Here is a 21093-nt window from a genome sequence, read left to right on the forward strand (position 1 = left end):
AGGCAGGCCAGTCAGTCTAGTGTACATAGTGCATTCCAGGGACCTCCAGTGCTACACTAAAAGACTTTATCTCCACACGCCCAAAAGAGAGGGAGAGAGGGAGGGAGGGAGGGAAGGAAGGAAGGAAGGAAGGAAGGAAGGAAGGAAGGAAGGAAGGAAGGAAGGGAAAGAAAATGTCCCCATAGACTTGCCGACAGGCAGTTTGATGGATGCATTTTTTTCAGTTGAGGCGCCTCTTTCCAGATGACCCTCATTTGCATCAAGCTGACAAAGAAGTAACCAGGACACAGCATATAACTGTTTCTTTTTTATTCATTCTGACAGTTCTTTGATTACGTTAGACGTCTGCCAACTTTTTCTGTAAAATATCAAATAGAAAATATATGAAGTTGACATGCTATAGAGCCTCTGACCTCCTTGTTTTGAGGAAGCAGACACAGTCTGCGACATGGAAATAGGATTCTTACCTGATAAAACTAATTTACAGGCACAGAAATTTGAATTTCATATAACTTTATTGTGTCACAAGAATATTGTTCTTTTGATTTTAGCCAGCTAGTAATAGCATAGCTATTTCTCCTTGATGAACATACAAGAAGGAGTAATGGGCTGAGTTTTGCTCACAGAGTACTTTGTGGGCCATGATGCCTTAAGATGTAGTCCATTCACATGTAGCGTATTGATGTGTCACATCGACATCTTCTACATTTACTTCATTTTATACTTCTTCCTATGTTATGGAACTCGTGTTAGATGCATCTTTAAATGTTAACCTCAGATTCTCAGAGTACTTTGTGACAACTGCATGGACCCTTCATTAGTTATTTCTTACCATACTGTACTTCAAAATAATGTTAATTCTGTTAAAGTATAAATTTGGCTTTTTTTTTTTCTATGTCCTTCTGATCCTTTTCTGGTGTTTTGCATACATTGCATCTATGTATGTTGTATGTTGCATCTTGATGAGTCCTATAATTGACTTATTCTTTACTTTGTCCTTTAAGGCAGCGGGATAGGAGAAATTATAATGTTTAAATTAACCTTTACTTTTATCATTTCCAGTCGTTTTCAAGTGACACTTTGTTTGAAGCACTTTCCTTCTGGTGTGTTTGTAGTTCAGACCTGCTAGCAGCCCTGCCTCTTTCCAACACAGGAGTGCGTCTGCATCATACTGATTTTTTTTTTTTTCTCTGATCACACTACATTGCTTTGGCTATAGAATTCTTGGTAGCAGATTGTCCTTCAGCATTTGAATATATCATCTTACTCTTTTTCTGGCCACCATTGTTCTTGTTAAGAAGCTGGACTCCTTTGTATTTCTGCCTCCCTTTTTGATGACTCCTTCATTTTTTTCTTCTCAGCCTTGCCATCTCCTGCACAGATTGCCTTCTCCAGAGGGCAGTAGTGTTTGTGAGCATGTACTTAGTGGTGCTTGAGAGATGAGCTCAGCTTTAGTTCCTTTGTTGGGGGAAAAGATGCACAAGCTTCCTCATGACATCATGATACAGGTCCTGTAGGCATGTACTGTTTTTGCCTGTTTTTCTTGATGAGGAGACATACCATGGGCATCCAGAACATTTGGAGATAAATGGTCCTGTGAAATGACTCAGGCAGAATGGCTTGTCTGTGTTCTTGCTCTTGTGACGTGGCCTACTTCATGTCAACAAATTGAAGTAAGTGGTAGATTCTGAGTCAGACACCAAGCTTTCTGTGTGGATGTGTTATTGAAGTGATTCCTTGTGGACTTTGGACTTTATTAACCTGTCTAAGGCTTATTTTGTTTTTCTATAAGGTGGAAATAAAGATAGCCTCTTTTAAGGGACTTTTGAGGGGACAGGAAAGCAAATGTACTTTTGTTGCATTCTGACCACTGTAGCTGCAGCCATGAGCTCTGCAGTCAGCCAGTGAGAAGAGGTGCTTGGACCCAGCTCCCTCCTCTTGGCCTGAGTCACTGAATGGTGCAGCATCCTAAATGCTCTTCTACATGATTGCTAATTTCTTAGATGCTTGCTGGAACCTGAAGTCCTGGAGAGTACTGTTTTTGTGTGGTCTATGTTTTTAACCACTGCTTGTAGCTAAGTCTGCAAACTTTTCTGTGAAGCACAGTGTTTTGTCAGTGACTTGACATATGTATGTCTTAGAATGATAAGAGAAATGGTGGCGGCAAAGAAGTGAGTAAATTAAGGAAACTTTTGGAAATTGTGTGAATGACGGACACCACTGTTTTGGATGAATTCAGCTGTCAGGGTGTTAGATGTCAGGGATTTGGCTGGATGAGGTTTAGGTTCCTGGTGGACAGAGTTGGGCATGGCTGTGGAGGTTTTGCAGGGAGTACCTTTGGCAGAGCCCTGCCGACCTTTGGCAGATGAGGTGTGTGGAGTAATTGTTCAGTGCTGAAGTTAAGCCTTCTCAGCTGTTGCAGAAAGCTGGCTTCCCGACTACTTTGCTATTCTGTTGAGGTATAACTATTGCTCGCTGTATCACCTGAGATATTTAATGTGCCGGCTTAGGTATAAACACACGCACACAAATAGTACCATCCTTGAATTTTTGTTTTGTAGCTTTTTTTTTTAATAATTTTTCTTGGCCATCTTTCTTTGCTTATATAATTTATTAAACTAGTAGCCTAAATATTTGATGTGTGTTTGCTACAACTCAGGTTAAAGCTGTGTTTTTTTCCAAGATGGATTATGCATTATAAAGGTGTGTATTGTGATTAAGTAGACTTTAAAATCAGCTGATCAGTTATGTGATTTTAGGCAAGTGTCTTAAGGTATTTGTGCGTCGGTTTCCCTATTTATTTAAAATAACTATTTCTCTTTACTACTAGCTGCAGGCATTTAGCTTAATGTGTATAAGATGTTGCTTTAAGGACATCTCATCTATTTGCACATTTTAACTCCATAAGTTACATGAGTGATAGGTTTTGTTATGTCTAAGGTCATGTAATTGCTAAATAGAGCTTGGATATGCAGAAACTCAGTCTAGTTCTATAGTAAACTGATGAAAGAGTGTATTCAGAAGGCTTAGTCCTCTGTCTCTCTGACAATATTTAGCTTATGTTTAACCCCGTAAACAATATAAGAAACAGGTTTGTTTAAAACAATGACAGAAGGTACATTGTTGTCTTTATAACTTTGGTACAAGAATGTATCCAAAATTACTAATTGCATATCTACTTGATTAAAGCATATGTGAATTTTAAAATTTGATAAATATTTTCAAATAATCTTACAAAGCTGCTTCCAAATTCTGTTTTAACGGTAAGTTATAGTGTTGAAATTGGGATATCCTTCCCAATGTCATTTTGCTGATTTTTCAGATTCCTGTGTGAAGATATTATCTGTCTCATCCATCCATCCATCAATCTCTATATAATTTATTTGTATTTTATGTTTATTGGTATTTTGCGAGCATATATGTCTGTGTGAAGGTGTCAGAAGCCCTGGACTCTGAGTTGACATGTAGATGGTGGGACTTGAACTCAGGTCCTCTGGAAGTGCAGCCAGTGCTCTTACCTGCTGAGCCCTGGTATCTTTCCAACCCCTGGTATTATCTTTTTTTTTTAATACTTATTAATTTTATTTATGTCTATATGTGTGTGCCTGAGTGTAGATGTGTGCATTGCATATGTGCAGGTACCTTCGGAGGCCCGGTTAGGGTCAGGTCCTCCGAAACTAGAGTTTTAGGTGATTGTGAGCCATCTGATGCTGCTCGGACCTGAATCTACCAGAGCAGAAGTCCTTTTAACTAGAGAAGCATCTCTCTGACTTGAAGATACTTTGTTTACATTTATATTTTTACATTCCATTTTACCTTTTTAAAGGATTTCATCCATGAGTAATAGATTTACATCATTCCCCTCCCCACCCCCTCCCTTTTCAGGTTTTTCTCATGTGTCACCTCACTTCCTCTCAGGTTGATGGCCTCTTTGATTACTGTTGCACATGCATATGTGCACAGACATTATAAATACAACCTGCTGAATCTCTTTAGTGTTGCTTCTCTGTGTTTAGGGCTTGCAGTCTGAGAGTAGATGACCTATCAAGGGACCCACTCTGAAGAAGATTCTCTCTTTCTCTCTTAGCCATTAGTGATCTGTAGCTTTCTTGTAGAGGTGGGACTTTGTGAGATTCCCCCATCCACTCTAAGATGTTAATTGGTGTTGTCATTGTGCAGATTTTATGTGGCCATATCATTAATATTTCAAGGGTATGGCTCTAAGACACTGTCTAAAAGCCAGTGTTCTGAATTGTTGGCTCTTACAGTTTTTCTGCTCCCTCCTCTGCAGTGTTTCCCGAGCTGTAGGTGTAGATACATCAGTTGGGGCAGGCACTCCACTGTCAGTTTTCTTTGCATTGTAACTGCTGTGGATTTCTGTGATGGTTTTTGTTGCAGAAAGAGGCTTCTCTGATGAGGCTGAAGAGCTTCCCTTACCTGTGAATATAAGAATAGGTATTTAGAATACATTTGGGAAATATACTAGTTTAGGAAAGTGCCAATAGTAGGTTCTTTTGGGGTTTATGCTCTCGCCAGCCAAGCAAGGGTTGCTGGCTAGATTCTCAGTACCAGGCCTGAATGCCCTCCTGTTGAATAGACCTTCAGTCAAATGAGACAGCTGTTGTTTACCCCGGAGATAGAAATGCCACTCTTGCACCCTTTGTGTATTTTGCTGTGCTCGTCATTGTTGTGGTTTCTAGGCCTTACCTAAGTGGGTCTAGTAATTGCTTTCTCCCTTAGCACCTTTGGATAATCCTCAGGAAGGAGGCTTCAGTTTGAAAGGTGGTTTCCCAAGCCTGGTAATAGAAGTTTTGTTAACTAGTCTATGGCTCTTAGAAATATATTATCTTGATTTGAATTTCTTGTTTAATGAGTTTTCAAAATGAGGTACAATTCACCTACAATAAAATTACATCTTTTAGTACCCAGTTCATAGAATTTTGACAAGTGGATCCACTCATTTAATCCTCACCATTCCTTAAATTTCATACATTTTTTAATTTTGGGAGAGTCAGGGTTTCCAGCATCCTGGGCTGACATTGAACTCCCTGTGTAGCTGAGGAGGGCCTTGAATTCCTGATTCTTCTGACTCCAACTCCCCAACAGTGATGGGGTCACAGACTTGGAGATCACATGTGCCTTAAGTACCACTGGGGATTTAATCCAGTGCAAACACCCATTGCACATTGATTAAAGAGACAAAAGAAATTTGAGTGAAGATGAAGTATCCATTTGGAGCTTGGCTACACTGCCCCCCCCCATGAAACACCAGAGGAACAAGTGATACACATTAAGGTGTTACTCACCATAAGCTTTTTTCATGATTACAGTGAGCCTCTCACTGTACTTTTATGAAACCAGTGGACCGTATTGTTGCTGATGACCCAGTTTAAAATTCAAACAAAGCTTACAATTGTAAAAATTTGTGTCTTCCATAGTTGTCTTAACTACTTTTCCTACCTAAAGACTTTCCTAGTGCAATCAGTGATGAAGTTCAAAATGTGATTAAAAGAAGAAAAAGAAAAAACCCAAAAAACTTTGGTGTTGTAAGATTAACTGAAGCACAGTGTTACAAACCATCTATGAACATTGATTCAAGCACAAGGTACAACTTTCTGTGAAATAGACTAAAAATAAAAATCTTGATACAGTTTCAGACTTTCTGGAGACATTGATTGCTCAGTGCATAAAATATCTGCTGCATACATGTGAGGACTAGAGTGTGGATGGTTCCCTTTAACCCATGTGAAAAAGTGGGTGTTGCGGCCCACCTCCTGTAATCTGAGTGCTGGGGCCAGAGACAGGCAGATCCCCGGGGCTCACTGGGACATTGAGATTCAGGTTCAGTGAGAAATCCTGTCTCAAAAACAAGGAAGAATGTTCGCTTCAGCAGCACATATACTAAAATTGGAACGATACAGAGAAGATTAGCATGGCCCCTGCGCAAGGATGACATGCAAATTCGTGAAGTGTTCCATATTCTTCATGTAATATAGGATAAACCTACTAACATCTGTACATCTAAAGAAACTAATGAGGAGAGAGGGCCCTGACTAAAATCCTCAATCCCCATCCCGAAAGGCAAAGAGGAAGGCCATCAGAAGAAGAAGAAAACAGGAAACAAGCTAGAAACCTGACAGAGAGGGCCTGTGAAAGGCTCTGCCCTGCAGACTATCAAAGCAGATGCTGAGACTTATGGCCAAATGTTGGGCAGTGTGCATGGAATCTTATGTAAGAAGTGGGAAATAGTAAGATCAGGAGAGGACAGGAACTCCACAAGGAGAGCAACAGAACAAGAAATTTGAACACAGGGGTCTTCCCAGAGATTCATACTCCAAACAAGTATCAGGTATGGAGATAACCTAGAACCCCTGCACAGATGTAGCACATGATAGTTCAGTGTCCAAGTGGGTTACATAGTAGTAGGAAGAGGGACTGCCTTTGATATAATCTGATTGGCCGGCTCATTGACCACCTCCCCCTGAGGGGGGAGCAGCCTTACCAGGCAACAAAAGATGACAGTGCAGCCACTCCTGATGAGATCTGATAGACTAAGATCAGAAGGAAGGAGAGGGGGACCTCCCCCATCAGTGGACTTGGGGAGGGGCATATGTGAAAAAGGGAGGGGGGAGGAGGGAGGGGCTTACAGGGGGATACAAAGTCAATAAAGTGTAATTAATAAAAAAAAAGGAAGAGCAGTGTAGGAAGACATGGCAACATCAGCTATCAATGTTGATGGAGAAATACATCCACATGTACACAGACATGAAACAATTACTACTTCAGTTGCTGTCCTATCAAAGTATGCACACATGTAAAAAAAGATATTAAGCAAAATACCTTCTCTTCCCACTGTCTCTGCTGGATTTCTTTTTACCCTCAGATAAAGAGCACATTGAAAGATGACGGGCAGAGGCAGACGTGAGCTCAGCTGTGTTCTCTGTCAGCACAAGATTCTTAGTAATGTGAAATGGTGCTACTTTTCTCTCTCACACTCTGTTTTTAGTATTTGCAAAGTGTAGTTCTTTCTCAGGAAACTGATGTATGTTAATACATTAGCATATTAATTTTTTTAAGGAAACAGTTAAGTACTTTTAGACTTGGTTTTAGTTTCTAATAGGAAAATATTCAACAGACAAAAAACATGTAATTAAATCATTTTGTGATTCCCAAACAGCATTTTTAAAGATCCATTAAGAGAATAACAACACGGAAGGTGGCAAGTTTAAGTAGCCCTGTTAAAGGGTGAGACCTGTATGCAGGGCGTGTGGAACAGGGAAAGAGCCCACTGTTGCCAGGAGCAGGTGATTTAGCTTCATTGGACAGAGTTTAATTTTCTGAGACCTAGGGTCTTTTCTGTAAAATGACAGTAACAGCTACTGTGTTAACTTAAGTCATTGTTTGACATGTCTCTCCAGTTTGTGTCTTCAGTGTTAGAAATGAGCGGTTCACATGGCTACCTGGAGTTGTCCTTTTACAAAGGGGTGGTGGCCCCTGCCCTGGGTGCTGGCCCGCACTTGTAGTCACAGCACTGGGGAAGTGGCGGCATGCGGCTCACTGGGCTTAGCTTCAAGGTTGGGCTACAGAGCGTGTTCCAGGCCAGCTGATATACAGAAGACCTTGTCTAAAAAAACAAAAGTTGTAACATGTAGCTGTTATTTTCTGTCTGGATTTTTCTTTTAAAAATATTTCATATTCAGTAGTGTGTCTGTGCATGTGCTTGTATGTACCACAGTTGTTTGTATGTGAATAAGGGACAGTGTGGAGGTAGTTTTTGCCTTCTACTGGGACCAAAAGCTTGAACTGGTCAGCAGGCCTTTACCTGCTGGGCAGTCTTACTGGCCCTGTAGAGTTGCTGCTGTTGTTGTTTTAAACGTCTAAAACCTTTTTCCTTGAACCATTTCAAGTATTCGTAAACTTAATCCTTAGCAATTAGAAAAATGGCAAGATTGATTCAGAACACTTACTTGGGCACAAGACAGATGGTAATCCTATAAAAAGATGGCATATATTTTTGGAAGTGCAAACAGGAAAATAGATAACTCTTTAAAAAAAATCTAGAGTAATCTTTGCTTAGAAGATGCAGGAAAGTGATTTTTAAAAAAACATATGGCTTAATTGAGCTTCTACTTTCTAATATCTAGGATTGGATCTTGTCCCCTTAATATTAGAATCAACTTGCATATGCATTGGTAGTGTTTTTCAACGAGGTATCTGCCAAGTGCTTTTCTCATCTGTGGTGTAGATATGTGATAGTGGCAAGCAGGACTCTTGGAAATGATCATCTCAGAATCAGCTACCAGAATCAGAATCGGCTGGGAGTTAGCCTCTGTGCTGGGGGAAAAGACCAGTATTTAGTCCCCTCGGGGCAGAGCTTCATGTTGAAAGTAGCTTGTGCTCCAAATACTTTCAGGTATTCTATTTTTATGTCCTTCACAGCCAGCCTATGACAGTGAGACCGTCGGCGGCTGCTGCTTTTTGTGGGGATGATATGGCTATTCCGATAGGTTGTCTGGTCTCGGTGGTTTTAATGGGCATGATTCCGTGCCAATTCCCATGTTTTAATGGGCATGATTCCGTGCCGATTTTGTCTGTACCACAACCACCTGCTATCTGTAGTTAAAGCCTTAACATTCTTTCCTTCAGTCAGCTCCCGCCTGTTTTGCTAATGTGTTTCAGACGGATTTGTATTGTAATTTACTGTTCGCACATCTGTCTTCCCCCAGCTCCCTAGCATTCTAGATCTTAACCCTCTGGCGTTCATGTTACTGCACTGTGTTGTGTGTGTAGGGTTAGTAAATGTTTACAGACTTAGACCCGTGTCTTCTGCTAATTAACTGAGTTGGCTTGGTTGTGGGTGGAATGGCGTAAGCTTTGCCTGCATTTTTCTCCTTCCAGTCAGGCAGTGTGCCTGTGATGGCCAAGAGCTCTGGCTTCAGAAGAATGAAGGGCCACGGAAATAAATGACTGTGTCCCAGTAGGTATGCTCACAGTACCTGTGTGTGTGTGTGAGGTATGGCCTTGTTCTTCCAGCACATTGTGGTGCCAGATCTGGGTGTTGCTTCTTCTGCCTGGGCCACGGCAGCAGTGAGGAGGCGATTCAGACCTTGTCAGTAGAACAGACCTGGTCCTGGCATATAGCAAAAGATGAGGAGTAAGTAAAGGGCCCAGTGTTTAGTATACAGCAGGCAGTTATTCTGACGTTCAGGGCAACCTTCCTAAAGATAGAGGTGGCTGCTTTTGTTTTGAAGCCAAAAAAATTAAAATTTCTCTTATTTTATATGAAACTAAAATGTGTAAAGGCTTTGAAAAACTTTTTTCTTTTTCAGAAAATAGTTCCAGAGGTTAATTGAAGCTAGGCAGAATTCACCCATGCGGCATTGAAATCACTCCCGATGTTTGAGAATATCTGCTCCAGAGAGGAACTGACCCATTTGGATTAGGTAACTAGTCACAATGAAGAAAATCAGTCTGAAAACCTTCAGGAAATCTTTCAACCTGAGTAAAAGCAAAGACGAAGCCGAGTTCATGGTGGTTCAGCCCCAGTCCCTTGCTGGCGACTTCGTGAGAGATGACTCCTTATTTGGGAGCTGCTATGGCAAAGATGTGGCCAGCTGCGACCTTGGCAGTGAGGACGACAAAGGGAAGAGCAGGTCCAAAAGCGAGAGCCTCATGGGCACCTTGAAGAGGCGGTTGTCTGCCAAACAGAAGGCCAAGGGCAAAGGCGGCACTGCGCCCACCGATGAGGACTCCTTCTCCTCAGCCTCAGCGCCTGGTGGCCTCAAAGAAGTGCGTGCCCCGCGGCCCATCCGCTCCACATCACTGCGCAGCCACCACTACAGCCCAACGCCCTGGCCGCTGCGTCCCACCAGCTCGGAGGAGACGTGCATCAAGATGGAGGTGCGGGTGAAGGCGCTGGTGCATGCTGCCAGCCCCGGCCCAGTCAACGGTGTGCGCAAGGAGCTGCGGGACCTGCAGCCCAGGGAGCTGCGGGACCTGCAGCCAGAGCCGCGCCCGGAGTCCCGCTGCAGTCCCGGCTCCCCTGGGGACCTGCGCCTCCACCTGGAGGAACACGTGCCTGTAGTTATCGGACTCATGTCTCAGGACTACCTTCAGTACACCGTGCCTTTAGACGACGGGCTGTGCCCTCTGGAAGGGCCGCGCAGCTGCTGCCTGGATACGTCCTCTCCCATGGAGGTGTCGGCCGTGCCCCTGCCAGGGGCCAGTGTCGCCTGCTCCGAAGACGACGGTCAGCTGGACCAGGACCTGGTGGTAGGCCCAGAGATCCTTGTGGATTCATCGGGAAACGACTTGTTGATTGGCACCGCAGGAGTCGTGTTGCAGAGCCCTAGGGCAGGTCACGATGACGCCCCTCCCCTCTCACCATTGCTACCTCCACTGCAGAATAACCCAATCCAAAGGAACTTCGGCAGCCTCTCCGGCCAGGACATGCACATGGCTGACAGCGTTCGCTGCCATTTGAACTTCGATCCTAACTCTGCCCCAGGGGTCTCGAGGGTTTATGACTCAGTGCAGAGTAGTGGCCCGATGGTTGTTACAAGTCTCACAGAGGAGCTGAAGAAGCTTGCAAAACAGGGCTGGTACTGGGGCCCCATCACACGCTGGGAGGCAGAGGGGAAGCTGGCGAACGTGCCAGATGGGTCTTTTCTTGTTCGGGATAGTTCTGATGACCGTTACCTTCTAAGCCTGAGCTTTCGCTCCCATGGGAAAACACTTCACACTAGAATTGAGCACTCGAACGGCAGGTTCAGCTTTTATGAACAGCCAGATGTGGAAGGGCACACATCTATAGTTGACTTAATTGAGCATTCAATCAGGGACTCTGAAAATGGAGCGTTTTGTTATTCAAGGTCTCGGTTGCCTGGATCTGCGACTTACCCGGTCAGACTGACCAATCCAGTGTCACGGTTCATGCAGGTGCGCTCTCTGCAGTATCTGTGTCGCTTCGTTATACGTCAGTACACCAGAATAGACCTAATTCAGAAACTGCCTTTGCCAAACAAAATGAAGGATTATTTGCAGGAGAAGCACTACTGAGAGATTGGGGTTCAGAAACGAGACTGGAGTACAGTTTACAGACTTACTTCGCCATTGAGGTCTTTGCTGCCATAACTTTTAGTTTTTATGTGTGAAAGAGTCATCTATTTGTTCAGGGGTGGGGATATGTCTGCCAGGCGTCTTGAGTTTATTTTGGTTCTTGGAAAGGGATGTTTTGAGGGTCTAGAAGTGAGAGTTATCTTTCCTTAATGTGCAGAGTAATCACAATGTGAATGACCAGATTCTCCTTAACGCCCCACCCCCCAGTCCTTTGCTGCTATCCACTGTGATTCTTATGCATTAAAGCACATTTCATGTGTATTCAATCCTAAGTAAAATTGAATGAAACTTAAAGAAATATGAATTGCTAGGACATTAAATGGCCCAGTTGAATAAACGTGTGTGGGATAAAGCATATTTACATATACACTGAAAAATGATTTTTTAAGTCTCACACTTTAAAAGATTTGTTGAATGATGAATTGATATAATCTTGATTAATGGAATGCAAATCTGCAACATCTTGTACAACACTTTCCTAAATTATTTTTTAAAGATGTGATAATTGTTTTGGTTGTGAGAAGTTGAATTTTTCTGTTGCCTTCATTTTCATCTTGTGGTTTGTCTTTTTTGATAAATGGCCTTACATTAAAAATCGTAAACAAATATATACCCAATTTAGAAATTGTTGCCTTTTCTGTCATTAAACTCGGGTATAAATTGGCATAACGTAAACCCTATAAAGCCCAAACCATTGTTAGAAAGTAAGATAACCCTGGCTTCTTGTGAGTTGCGTGTGTGTGTGTGGGGGGGTTCAATTAAATGTTTTATCTATGCTTTCATCCATAAACTTGACAAAAAACAAGTTTCATAAATGAGTTGTATTTTCTTACATTAAAGTTTATATAAAGTTGTAAACTGATTTGAATAGAAAAATTATTTTAAAGTTGATGGATCTTTTTCTGTATAATCATAACAAGTTATGGGTTTGACAGTTCGACCCCCAAACCAACAACCCTGAATGATGTCAGTTAAGTAATTGGAAGTTGTGATGCATTGTTTAAGGGAAAAACTAAAACCATATTAGATACACAGATACAGTTTTCTCCTTGTGACTGCCCTTTAAAGGTAGCATTTTGGTTTATTTTAATTTAACTAATTCTTAAATAGTTTGGCATGTCTAGCTTTTTATCATTGTGTTAGAGAATGATGTGTCCCGCTTTTAAAAGTTATTTTGGAATATAGACTGTTGATTTCAAGTTCAGAATTCTGAAATGGTGTTATTAAACTATTATATGATAGTATTTAAAGATTGCTCCATTCAAAAAGTATTTCTAGTTACACATGCTTTAAAAAAAATTACAAGGGTAAAGGTCTTAGGTCAAACTTGCTGGCTTTGTCATTCAAATACATCTATATCTTTACATTTTTCTCTTTTTCTAGGGTCAGAATTGAGATATTACAAGAAAAGGCACAGTGCCATCATGTTAGTGTTATGGCATTTTGACTTATAAGGAGCAAGGTACTTTTGATGGAATGTTTGTTGGACCTTGTTACAAAGAATTTCATTTTCTGATGTGTTTCTCTTGGAGCATAGACTACACTGTAATAATACAAGCATTCACTATTGGATTAAGAAGTAGTGGAGAGTTGTAGGATTCTTATCAAATTAATGCAAGACACTTAACTTTTTTTTTTTTTTTACTTTATTTTTAAACAACTGAAGCTATGTCTGGGTAAGTTAAAGGTCCCCACATCTACACCAGATGGCAGGTGTTGTCACATAGTCATTGTATTGATGATCAATGTCCAGATGGCTTCATGTTTCAAACACATGCATATGTCGACGAGATCATGGCTATAGAAGTCTCAGAACTGTCCCCAACGTGCCTCACATGAGCACAGCTTGATTCCTACTCTTTCTCGTGGTGCCAAGTATCAAGATTATTCTGATCTTCATCTAATAATCAACATTGCGTTACATTGTAGGGCAAATCTTTATTACAAAAAACAACTTTTGACGAACTTCTGAGTTTTCATATTTAAAATGACTTGTCCTAATTCAATTTGAAATGATTAGGTTCTGATAGTTTGTGAATAAAAGTCAAAGCGTATATTGAGAAATCAGGTTCACAAGCAGAAAGGTGTATTGCCAGTATTTTTGTAGCCAAGACATCCATCTGACAGAAGTGGGAAACAACAGGAAATACTGGCTTTGTAGGATGCTGTCTGGTAAAAATGGAAAGAGAAAGAAGAGTCAGTCTCTGTCTTCTTGCATCTAGGCCAAGATGGAAGTTGGGTAACCTGGCTTTTTTGTACTTAGATGATACAAACACAACCTGCAAGGCTTGTGTGTGTGTGTGTGTGTGTGTGTGTGTGTGTGTGAAATATTTTTGTTATTTAACTTTTATTCTTTGCATATATTACATCCAGATCACAGTTTTTCCTATTTCCCTTCCCCCCAGTCCCTTCTTCACCTACTCTCTCCCCTAGATCCACTCCTCCACTTACTTTCAATAAAACAAAGAGCAGGCCTCCCAGGGATATCAACCGAGCATGGCATAACAAGTTACAGTAAGACTAGGCTTGAGCCATTAGAAGGAAAAGGTCCCAGGTGTAGGCAATTCAGAGGTACCTCCAGCTTCTGCTGTTCGGCCTCCCACAAGAACACCGACCATTTCACGCAGAGGGCCTAGCTCTGTAAGCCATTCTTAAATCTGCACATTTAGAATTCCTAGGTTAATGCAAGAAAAAAGGAAGCAGGAATACTATTCATTTGTGACAAGTGATTTTTTTTTTTTTTTAACTCAAGTATTTCACCACCAACCATGCTGGAGGCTCAATGTTACTTTGGGGGCTTCCTAAGGCATTTAACACTTTTTATAAATACTGCTATGGAAAGTACTTGAAAAAATACCTTGCTTTCTCCAAGGAAGACTGTTTTGTTCTCTTTCTACAAGGTGCAATAATCTGAAAATTTAGAAGATCACATATCACAGTAAATAACCACAAAACTAAAAAATAATTTTAAGGAAACCGGACACATAGGGCAACCATCTTGCTGTTGAATAAAATCATGTGCCAAGAAAGGCTAACTCATTAGCACTAAAGAAATAAAGTACTCATCATTTTCTGAGCCAATGTTACTGAAGCAGGACAAAAGCTGTTGCAATCTTACAGGATTATGCAATTTTTTAGTGCTAAGCATCTTTAACTGCTTTTAGGAATGCAAACTTTCATTACTGTACATTTCATGTTATATATGAGAGAAACTTATGAGTGAATCAGAATGATATATTTTGATTTAAATCTGAATTTCTTTCATTGAATGTGAAGTGTTAATTAGAACATGAAATAACACTACCAGCAATAGACAGTTTTGTTGACTATTTAATGAGGAACAATAACGAGTTCCACAAATAACTTTAAAATTCTAAAGGTATTGGTACAGTAATTATCAAAAATTTGACTTTTAATACTTTTTTAATCCTCTAAATTTTTTTTTTATAATATCCTTCTTATTGATCAGTCATAATGTAACAAGGCAAATATAAACTTGTTTCTGAAAAGCAATCCAAATTCTCCACCAGAGAGGATGAGGTGGGGTCTCAGACTTTTCTAACAGTCTATTCTTGTTGGGGTAAGGAAGTCTCCTAGCTGGTGTGCCGCAAAATTAATACCTGCAGCCCAGGTTGCTGTAGTTTACACTTTGTACGTCATAAATCAGGTGTGTACTGTTTGTATCGAGAACACCACAGAGTGAATTATCCAAAGTCCACTGATTTAATATGTGTTTTGGTTTGTAAGTGAATTATAGTAATTTCTTGCACATTTTTTGGAAATCAATTGTATAAAAAATTATCTGCTTCTAGATACAGTATGTAAATAAAAGTTTCGTTCACAACCTCTGCCTTGTCATCTCTAACACCCAGGTGCATGGTCTGACCTAGTTAGTGTGTAGTGGTTGACTGGGCAGTTGCTGTATGTTCCATGAAATGCAGTTACTGGAGAGTGGAGACAGTTACATTGTAAAAAGGGAAAGTGAAGTGCCACTCAGGATGACCAACTAGGGGTCATTTGATGGTGCTGCTTTACTGCAGTGGAATGTAATGGTTGGAGTGAGTTGAGGGAGATACTAGAAGACTAAAACTAGCAAAGTAACAAAACTACAAAAGGGAAGTTAGCCTAAGTGATAAAAAGTTTGGATTATGACATTAAAAAGCATCTCATTATGTAATAGTGTTTCAGCAGAAAGAATCTGTAAGAAAGCTTTCCAGTGTCTACTGGACTTCATTGTCTACATGTGTGTGTGTCTAACACAGTATCCATAACTATTGTTGCTGTTCAATTGCACTCCACGTAGTCTAGAGCCCATCCTCGGAGTGCTCACACCCACTCGGGTGTAAGTTACAGTCCAGATAATCTCCCACAAATTTGCTAGGAAGCTAAACTTCCTTTTGATTCTATGTTGCTTGACAACACTGTACCTGAGCACCTTGGGTTGAACACTGCTTGAAAATTTTCTCCCAACATTATTTTAAAGTAAACCCTTAAAAAACAATCATAGCTAATTGAAAGATGAATTTTAATTTTACTTGTTGAGAGTAAAATTTTACTTTGTAAAATTTGATGTAAGTTGAACCCAAATAATGAGCTCTATTCAAATTTCTAGAGCTTATTCAGTTGATAATATTGAGGTGGTAGGACTAATGAAAAACTTGATCATGAGACTACAAAGGCCATGCCTCAGGCTTTGTATGGTAGAGTAGGCTTTAGGAACTATCAGTATGTGCAGATGAACATTTTTCTTTAAGGTTTGCCCAGATGCTTATCTTTTTTAACATAATATATAACTATTGCATGAAGACACCAGTTAACACTCCTCTCTGTCTTAGTTTCTTTTTTTGTGATAAAATCCCCTGAAAAATACTATTTACGGGAGAATGGGTGTACTCTGACCTATGTTTCAAAGGTGCAGTCTGTCATGGTGTCAACAGCAGGGACTTGAAGCAGCTGGTCACATGCATCCACAACCAGGAAATCGAGAACAATGAATCTCAACTCTGCCCACTTTCTCCTTTTTTTACACAGTCTAGAGCCCAGGGAATGGTACTGTCTGCTTTTAGAATGGGTCTTCCCACCTCAATCTAGTCAATATTTCTTGCAAACTTAGTGCTAAACTGATGAAGGCCTGTTTCCTGGTTTTGTCCTGTTGGCACTTAATACTGATCGTCAGACCTTCTTTTCCCAATCATTGCCTTACCTGATAACAACTTCACTGTGGAAGTCAAGACAACTTGACTTGGCTTAAGTCATCAAATCCCAAGATTTAATAAAATCTAAATAACAAGTAATTACATGGGTCCATTTAGCCAAGAATATTTTTCATTTAATGCTCTGCAGGGCAGACATCAAAGACAAGAGGACCTCTTTTATTGGCCCAAAGACCATCCCAGGAGAAGGTGCAGATCTGTAGCCTGCTCCTTGTCTGTCTCATCTGGGATGTGTTTACAAGCATGGTAAAACTCATCACTAATCCAGCATTTGGTTCTAGAACTCCCTCTAATGCACACGCAGTGCCTTTTAATAAAGAAGACAGGCCTTTCCTAAGAAAATGGATGGCAATACAACCAAATTATGACGACCCCAAAAAGTCCTTGCTGGCCTCATATGCACTGCTCATGATAACCCAGAGAATTTCAGTTTGTATGTGAGTCAAGCTGGGACCCAGGCCTGCAGGTCCAAGGGTCTCTGAGATGCAACCCAGACAGTGCTCAGTTGTGACAGCACACGAAGAAAAGGTGTCTCCAAGGGCGAACTCTGCAGTTGTTTGGACGGAGCCCTTCAGATTTTCAACTTCCAACTCCTTCCATATTCTCCCCTTTGAACTCAAATTGATAGGACATTCCTACATTGTTATTGTTTCACACACATGCATGCACACACACATGGATATATGTATATATATGTGTGTGTACACAAATATATAAACAACCTGCCTTTATCCTTCATCCTTTCGCTAGAGACGTTCACTCTACCCACAGGAGCAGTGGAAGAGCCCAGATGGTATTGCTATAGGATCTTGCAGGCTCTGTGAGCAGGGTAGGAGTGGAGGAGCACTCCCTGAGTGAAGGATCTGGAGAGCAACACTAGCTAACTCACTGGAAACAATCTCACTTGGGATACTCAGGCCTAACAGCCAATTTGTTTTACTCCCACCTTTAAATTCTTAACTTCTTTGACCCAGGCCCAGATGTTCTTTCTTTTCTGAGGCTTTTAACTTCTGAATTAAGTATAGTTAACCTTTATTTCAGTTGAATTTATTGTCGTAGAGCTTGATATTTTGGCCTCCAGAGAAGTTTTTATTTTTTTGAAATCTTTGGCTGGGGCTGGAGTGATGGCCCAGCCCCACCTTTAAAAGTGCTTGCTGCTCCACAGAGACCTGGAGTTCTGTTCTTGGCACATACTTGAGCAGCACTCAACAACCAAGAGATTCCTCTTGTCTCTGAGACTTCACTACCACACAGGCTTTTATCGGTGTCATATGAGCCTTTGAAGGGACAGTTTGATACATTGAATACGGTGGTCTATACTTAGGTAATTCAGTTTTTCAGGAAGATTGGTTATGAACCCATGTTAGAGCGTGGTTTTAGCTGGACATGGCACTTCTCCCTACAATCTTAGCACTTGGACGTTATAGGCAGGAGACCAGGAGTCTAAGATCATCTTCTGCTTACATAGCAAGTTCAAGTTAAGCCTGGGCTGTCTAAGACTGTTCAAGCAAAAAGAACCACTGACTTTGAAGAGAAAAAGCTGATTGCTAGGGTTGGGTCATGGGAGAAGTCAAATTCAAAAACTTCTGGAAGTGCTGAGGACTGACCCTGGCAAAGAGCCAGCAGTGTCTATGAGCACAACTAAATTTGTTTGCATATGTTCCTGCTCACGTGTGTGTGTATGTGTGTGTGTGTGTGTGTGTGTGTGTGTGTTTTATACATGTGTGGAAGTGTGTGGAAGCTAGAAGTTAGCAAAGATGTCTTTCTCAATGGCTCCTCCACCTTACTTTTTGAGTCAGGGTCTCTTCCTGATGTTAGCTTACAATCTTAGCTTAGAATGGCTGCCTAGTGAGCTCCAGGGATCTATGCATATTCACCCTGCCCCCGCTGGTGTTACAGGTATGGCTACCATGGCCCGCTTTTTATGTGGGTGTTGGACATCAAAATTCAGTGCCTACCCACTGAGCCATCTTCCAGCCCTTTAGAGCTGAGTGTTGCCATGTTCCTGTAACTACTTTTGTTCCAGGCTGCACTCTTTCCTACTTAGGACCACACAGCCTGACCAGCACTGCTGGAAGATAGGAGTGGCCTTTTGGGAAGACCTCCCTTGGATAAGAAACATCAGGAGGAATAACAATGGCTTCAGTATAGAACCAGACCCAAATCCCAAAAGCTGCATAGGTGCATGTCAGTCAGAGGCAAGGACAGGAGGACATCTGTTGGTGGAAGATAGCTCCGATATCAGCTGTGGTTCCCACCTCCACAGCTCTTTAACCTAATCTCTAGCCTTGTCTATGTGGCCCTGCATTCTCCCTGTTTTCCAGTAGTTTAATGTTTAGTTTTTATGATGTTTTTGCATGTCTTATATGACTTTATAGCCAGTATCTTGGTGAGTTAAAGCTTGTGGCAATCAACCCATGACCAAAAATATTTTTTTTCCTTTCTGTAATTGTGAGTAGACTGATTTACTCTGGCACGGAAGTCATTCCTGTGGTGATTTGATTTTAGTGTCTTCTTACTCACCCCTCCATCCAAGACTTTGCTGACTGTGATCCAGTTTTGCCCTCTTTGTCCTGAAATGTTGTTTTTGTTTATCCTCTATTACACTGACACATGTAATTCCAGTATATAACAAACTTTCCTTTCACAAACAAACAAAAAGAATTTCATTTTTACTGTCTAATACATGCCTCCCAGACTTACTGTGCAAATATATTTAATTGTAAAAAAAGAGTTAAGCTACTGAAGATCTTCTCATAATGTTTAAAACCTACACCTTCTGTTCACTGCCATGGTGAAGCCATAGAAAGGAAAATAACATGGAAAGGCAGGAAACAAAATTACAGTTCAGTACTTTGCTCCTATAGGACCTCGGTGCCCTCGGGAAATGTGCCTACATGACCCTAGGTCATTTACAGAATAGGTTTTTCATGGTCTGATCACTTTTAAAAGCCAGTCTTTCGATTGACCCAGGCCGTAGTTTCTTCTTTTCCACATGAGAGAACACTTCTTCAGATAGCAAAAAGTTGTGAAATATAACTTTGATCTATTTACTTTGATTTGGGGGAAAATATGAATGTCATTCACTTATTAGAAACCAAGTAATATTTAAGCTCTCAGTTTAGCAAGGATGAATAATCTGTAGTATATAGAAGTTCATGCCTTTGACTATCACTCACTCTTTGAATCATAACTGCAGATTTCATTCATAATGGTGCCTGGTTTTGGTTTAGTTGCCTCTCTCTCTCTCTCTCTCTCTCTCTCTCTCTCTGTGTGTGTGTGTGTGTGTGTATTTTAAGCTATATCTAAGGAAGTAGTTTTTCCCTGTTCAGAATTTGAAGACAATTGGTGGAATCCAGAAATCCAGCAAATGCCAACTGTAAGGGGAAATCTCAACTTAAGTTCCTAGAACAATTTAAATCGGATATTGATTTTTTTCTGCCTAAAATTTTGCAATACCTGCACATTTATATCATCTCCAGTCATTGAGATTTTACAAACCACCTGCATTTGCTCTATAACTGGATGATTTAATATCAGTTCTAAATGTAATTAATAGCTTAATTACTATGAGTTATTAAATCAAGAGTATAAAGAAGTTCATCTAAAAACATCAAATATGTACTGTCTATCAACTATAAAATTGTTGTTCATCATTAATTGAAAGAGTCTTGGATTCCAATCCTGATGTTAGCATGGGTTGGAAGGATTTCCCTATATACAAGAGCTAGGTTTTAAGGCCAGAACAAAATGGGAGATATTTTATGGTTTTCTGAGGAAGTTAAAATGCAAAATATAGAAATGTTCATAAAAGAATAAATATTTAGAAAACTCTGGTTACAAGAAATATATTTATATTTGTTCAGTTTTTATTTCGGTCCCAGAATAAACGTTCAGCCATAGGGTCAGAAAATTCCAGCTGCAACAACAGAGTGCTGCTTTCTATGCAAAGCTATTGCAGCTATATTCAGATCCAGTGAATATGCAAGTACAACCTGCTGCATCTGTTCAGCATTGTGCGTGTATGTTCTTAAGGAAGCAGACCACTTGGTATTAGGGAAGCATTTAGAAAGGTCATCCCTGGGAAGACTCATTCTCCCTCTCTCTGGAGTCATTAACTGCCTAAGGTTCTTTTTGTCTAAGGGTGGGGCCCCATGAGATTTTCCCATCCAGGTTGGCATCACAGCTGGTGTCATTGTTCAGGTCTTGTTTAAGTAGCCAAGTTTCTTGAGTTTCATGGGAGTGACTCCTTTTTTTCGTACTCAGGAGACAGAATGAATCTTACAGAAGACTTCCTGGTTCTCTGGCTCCTACAGTTCTGCCCCTCTTTTGAAATGTTCCCAAAGCTTTAGATGTTGGGCTTGTGTTGTACATGTAACAGGGCTAGGTGTCTTATGGTCGGTTGTTCTCTGCATTTTGACCAGTGTGACTTTCTGTTGCAAAAAGAAACTTCTTTGATGAGGATTGAGAGCTACATTTATCTGTGGGTATAAGAAAAAGATTTCAAAGATGATTAATACGTAGAAAATAATTACTAGCAAGAGAAGGCATAAGATAAATGTAGTGAGTGTGAGTATACTAGAAAGAATATAACTACTTTGCAATGCATATTTTAGTTATAAAATATTTACTTTTCTTATATTTAGATCTCTCCCAGAATTAACATAACGCTCCTATGAAGATGGGAAAAGGAGAGGGCATGTTTGAGAGCAAGTGCTCTGGCAGATAAAATGATTAGATTATCATCTTTATGGAAATGACA

The 21093-nt window shown here is 40.6% G+C and overlaps 1 protein-coding gene and 1 non-coding gene across 3 annotated transcripts in view; both read left to right on the forward strand.

Moving 5' to 3' along the window:
- The window catches only part of Socs6 (suppressor of cytokine signaling 6), a 28144-nt gene extending 15782 nt beyond the window's left edge, over nt 1-12362 (forward strand). For both annotated transcript variants that reach the window (XM_021659483.2, XM_021659484.2), the window contains exon 3: nt 9330-12362. In XM_021659483.2, the coding sequence (XP_021515158.1) occupies nt 9457-11058 (1602 nt within the window). In that variant the 5' untranslated portion in view covers nt 9330-9456 and the 3' untranslated portion in view covers nt 11059-12362. The remainder of the gene's footprint in view (nt 1-9329) is intronic.
- On the forward strand, nt 5880-5984 carry LOC132652679 (U6 spliceosomal RNA). The gene has a single exon (XR_009590256.1). It is a non-coding gene; the product is annotated as a U6 spliceosomal RNA (small nuclear RNA).
- Nucleotides 12363-21093: the final 8731 nt, after the last annotated feature.

The sequence above is a fragment of the Meriones unguiculatus genome, chromosome 2 (genome assembly GCF_030254825.1).
Source record: "Meriones unguiculatus strain TT.TT164.6M chromosome 2, Bangor_MerUng_6.1, whole genome shotgun sequence".
In the NCBI taxonomy this organism is placed as follows: Eukaryota; Metazoa; Chordata; class Mammalia; order Rodentia; family Muridae; genus Meriones; species Meriones unguiculatus.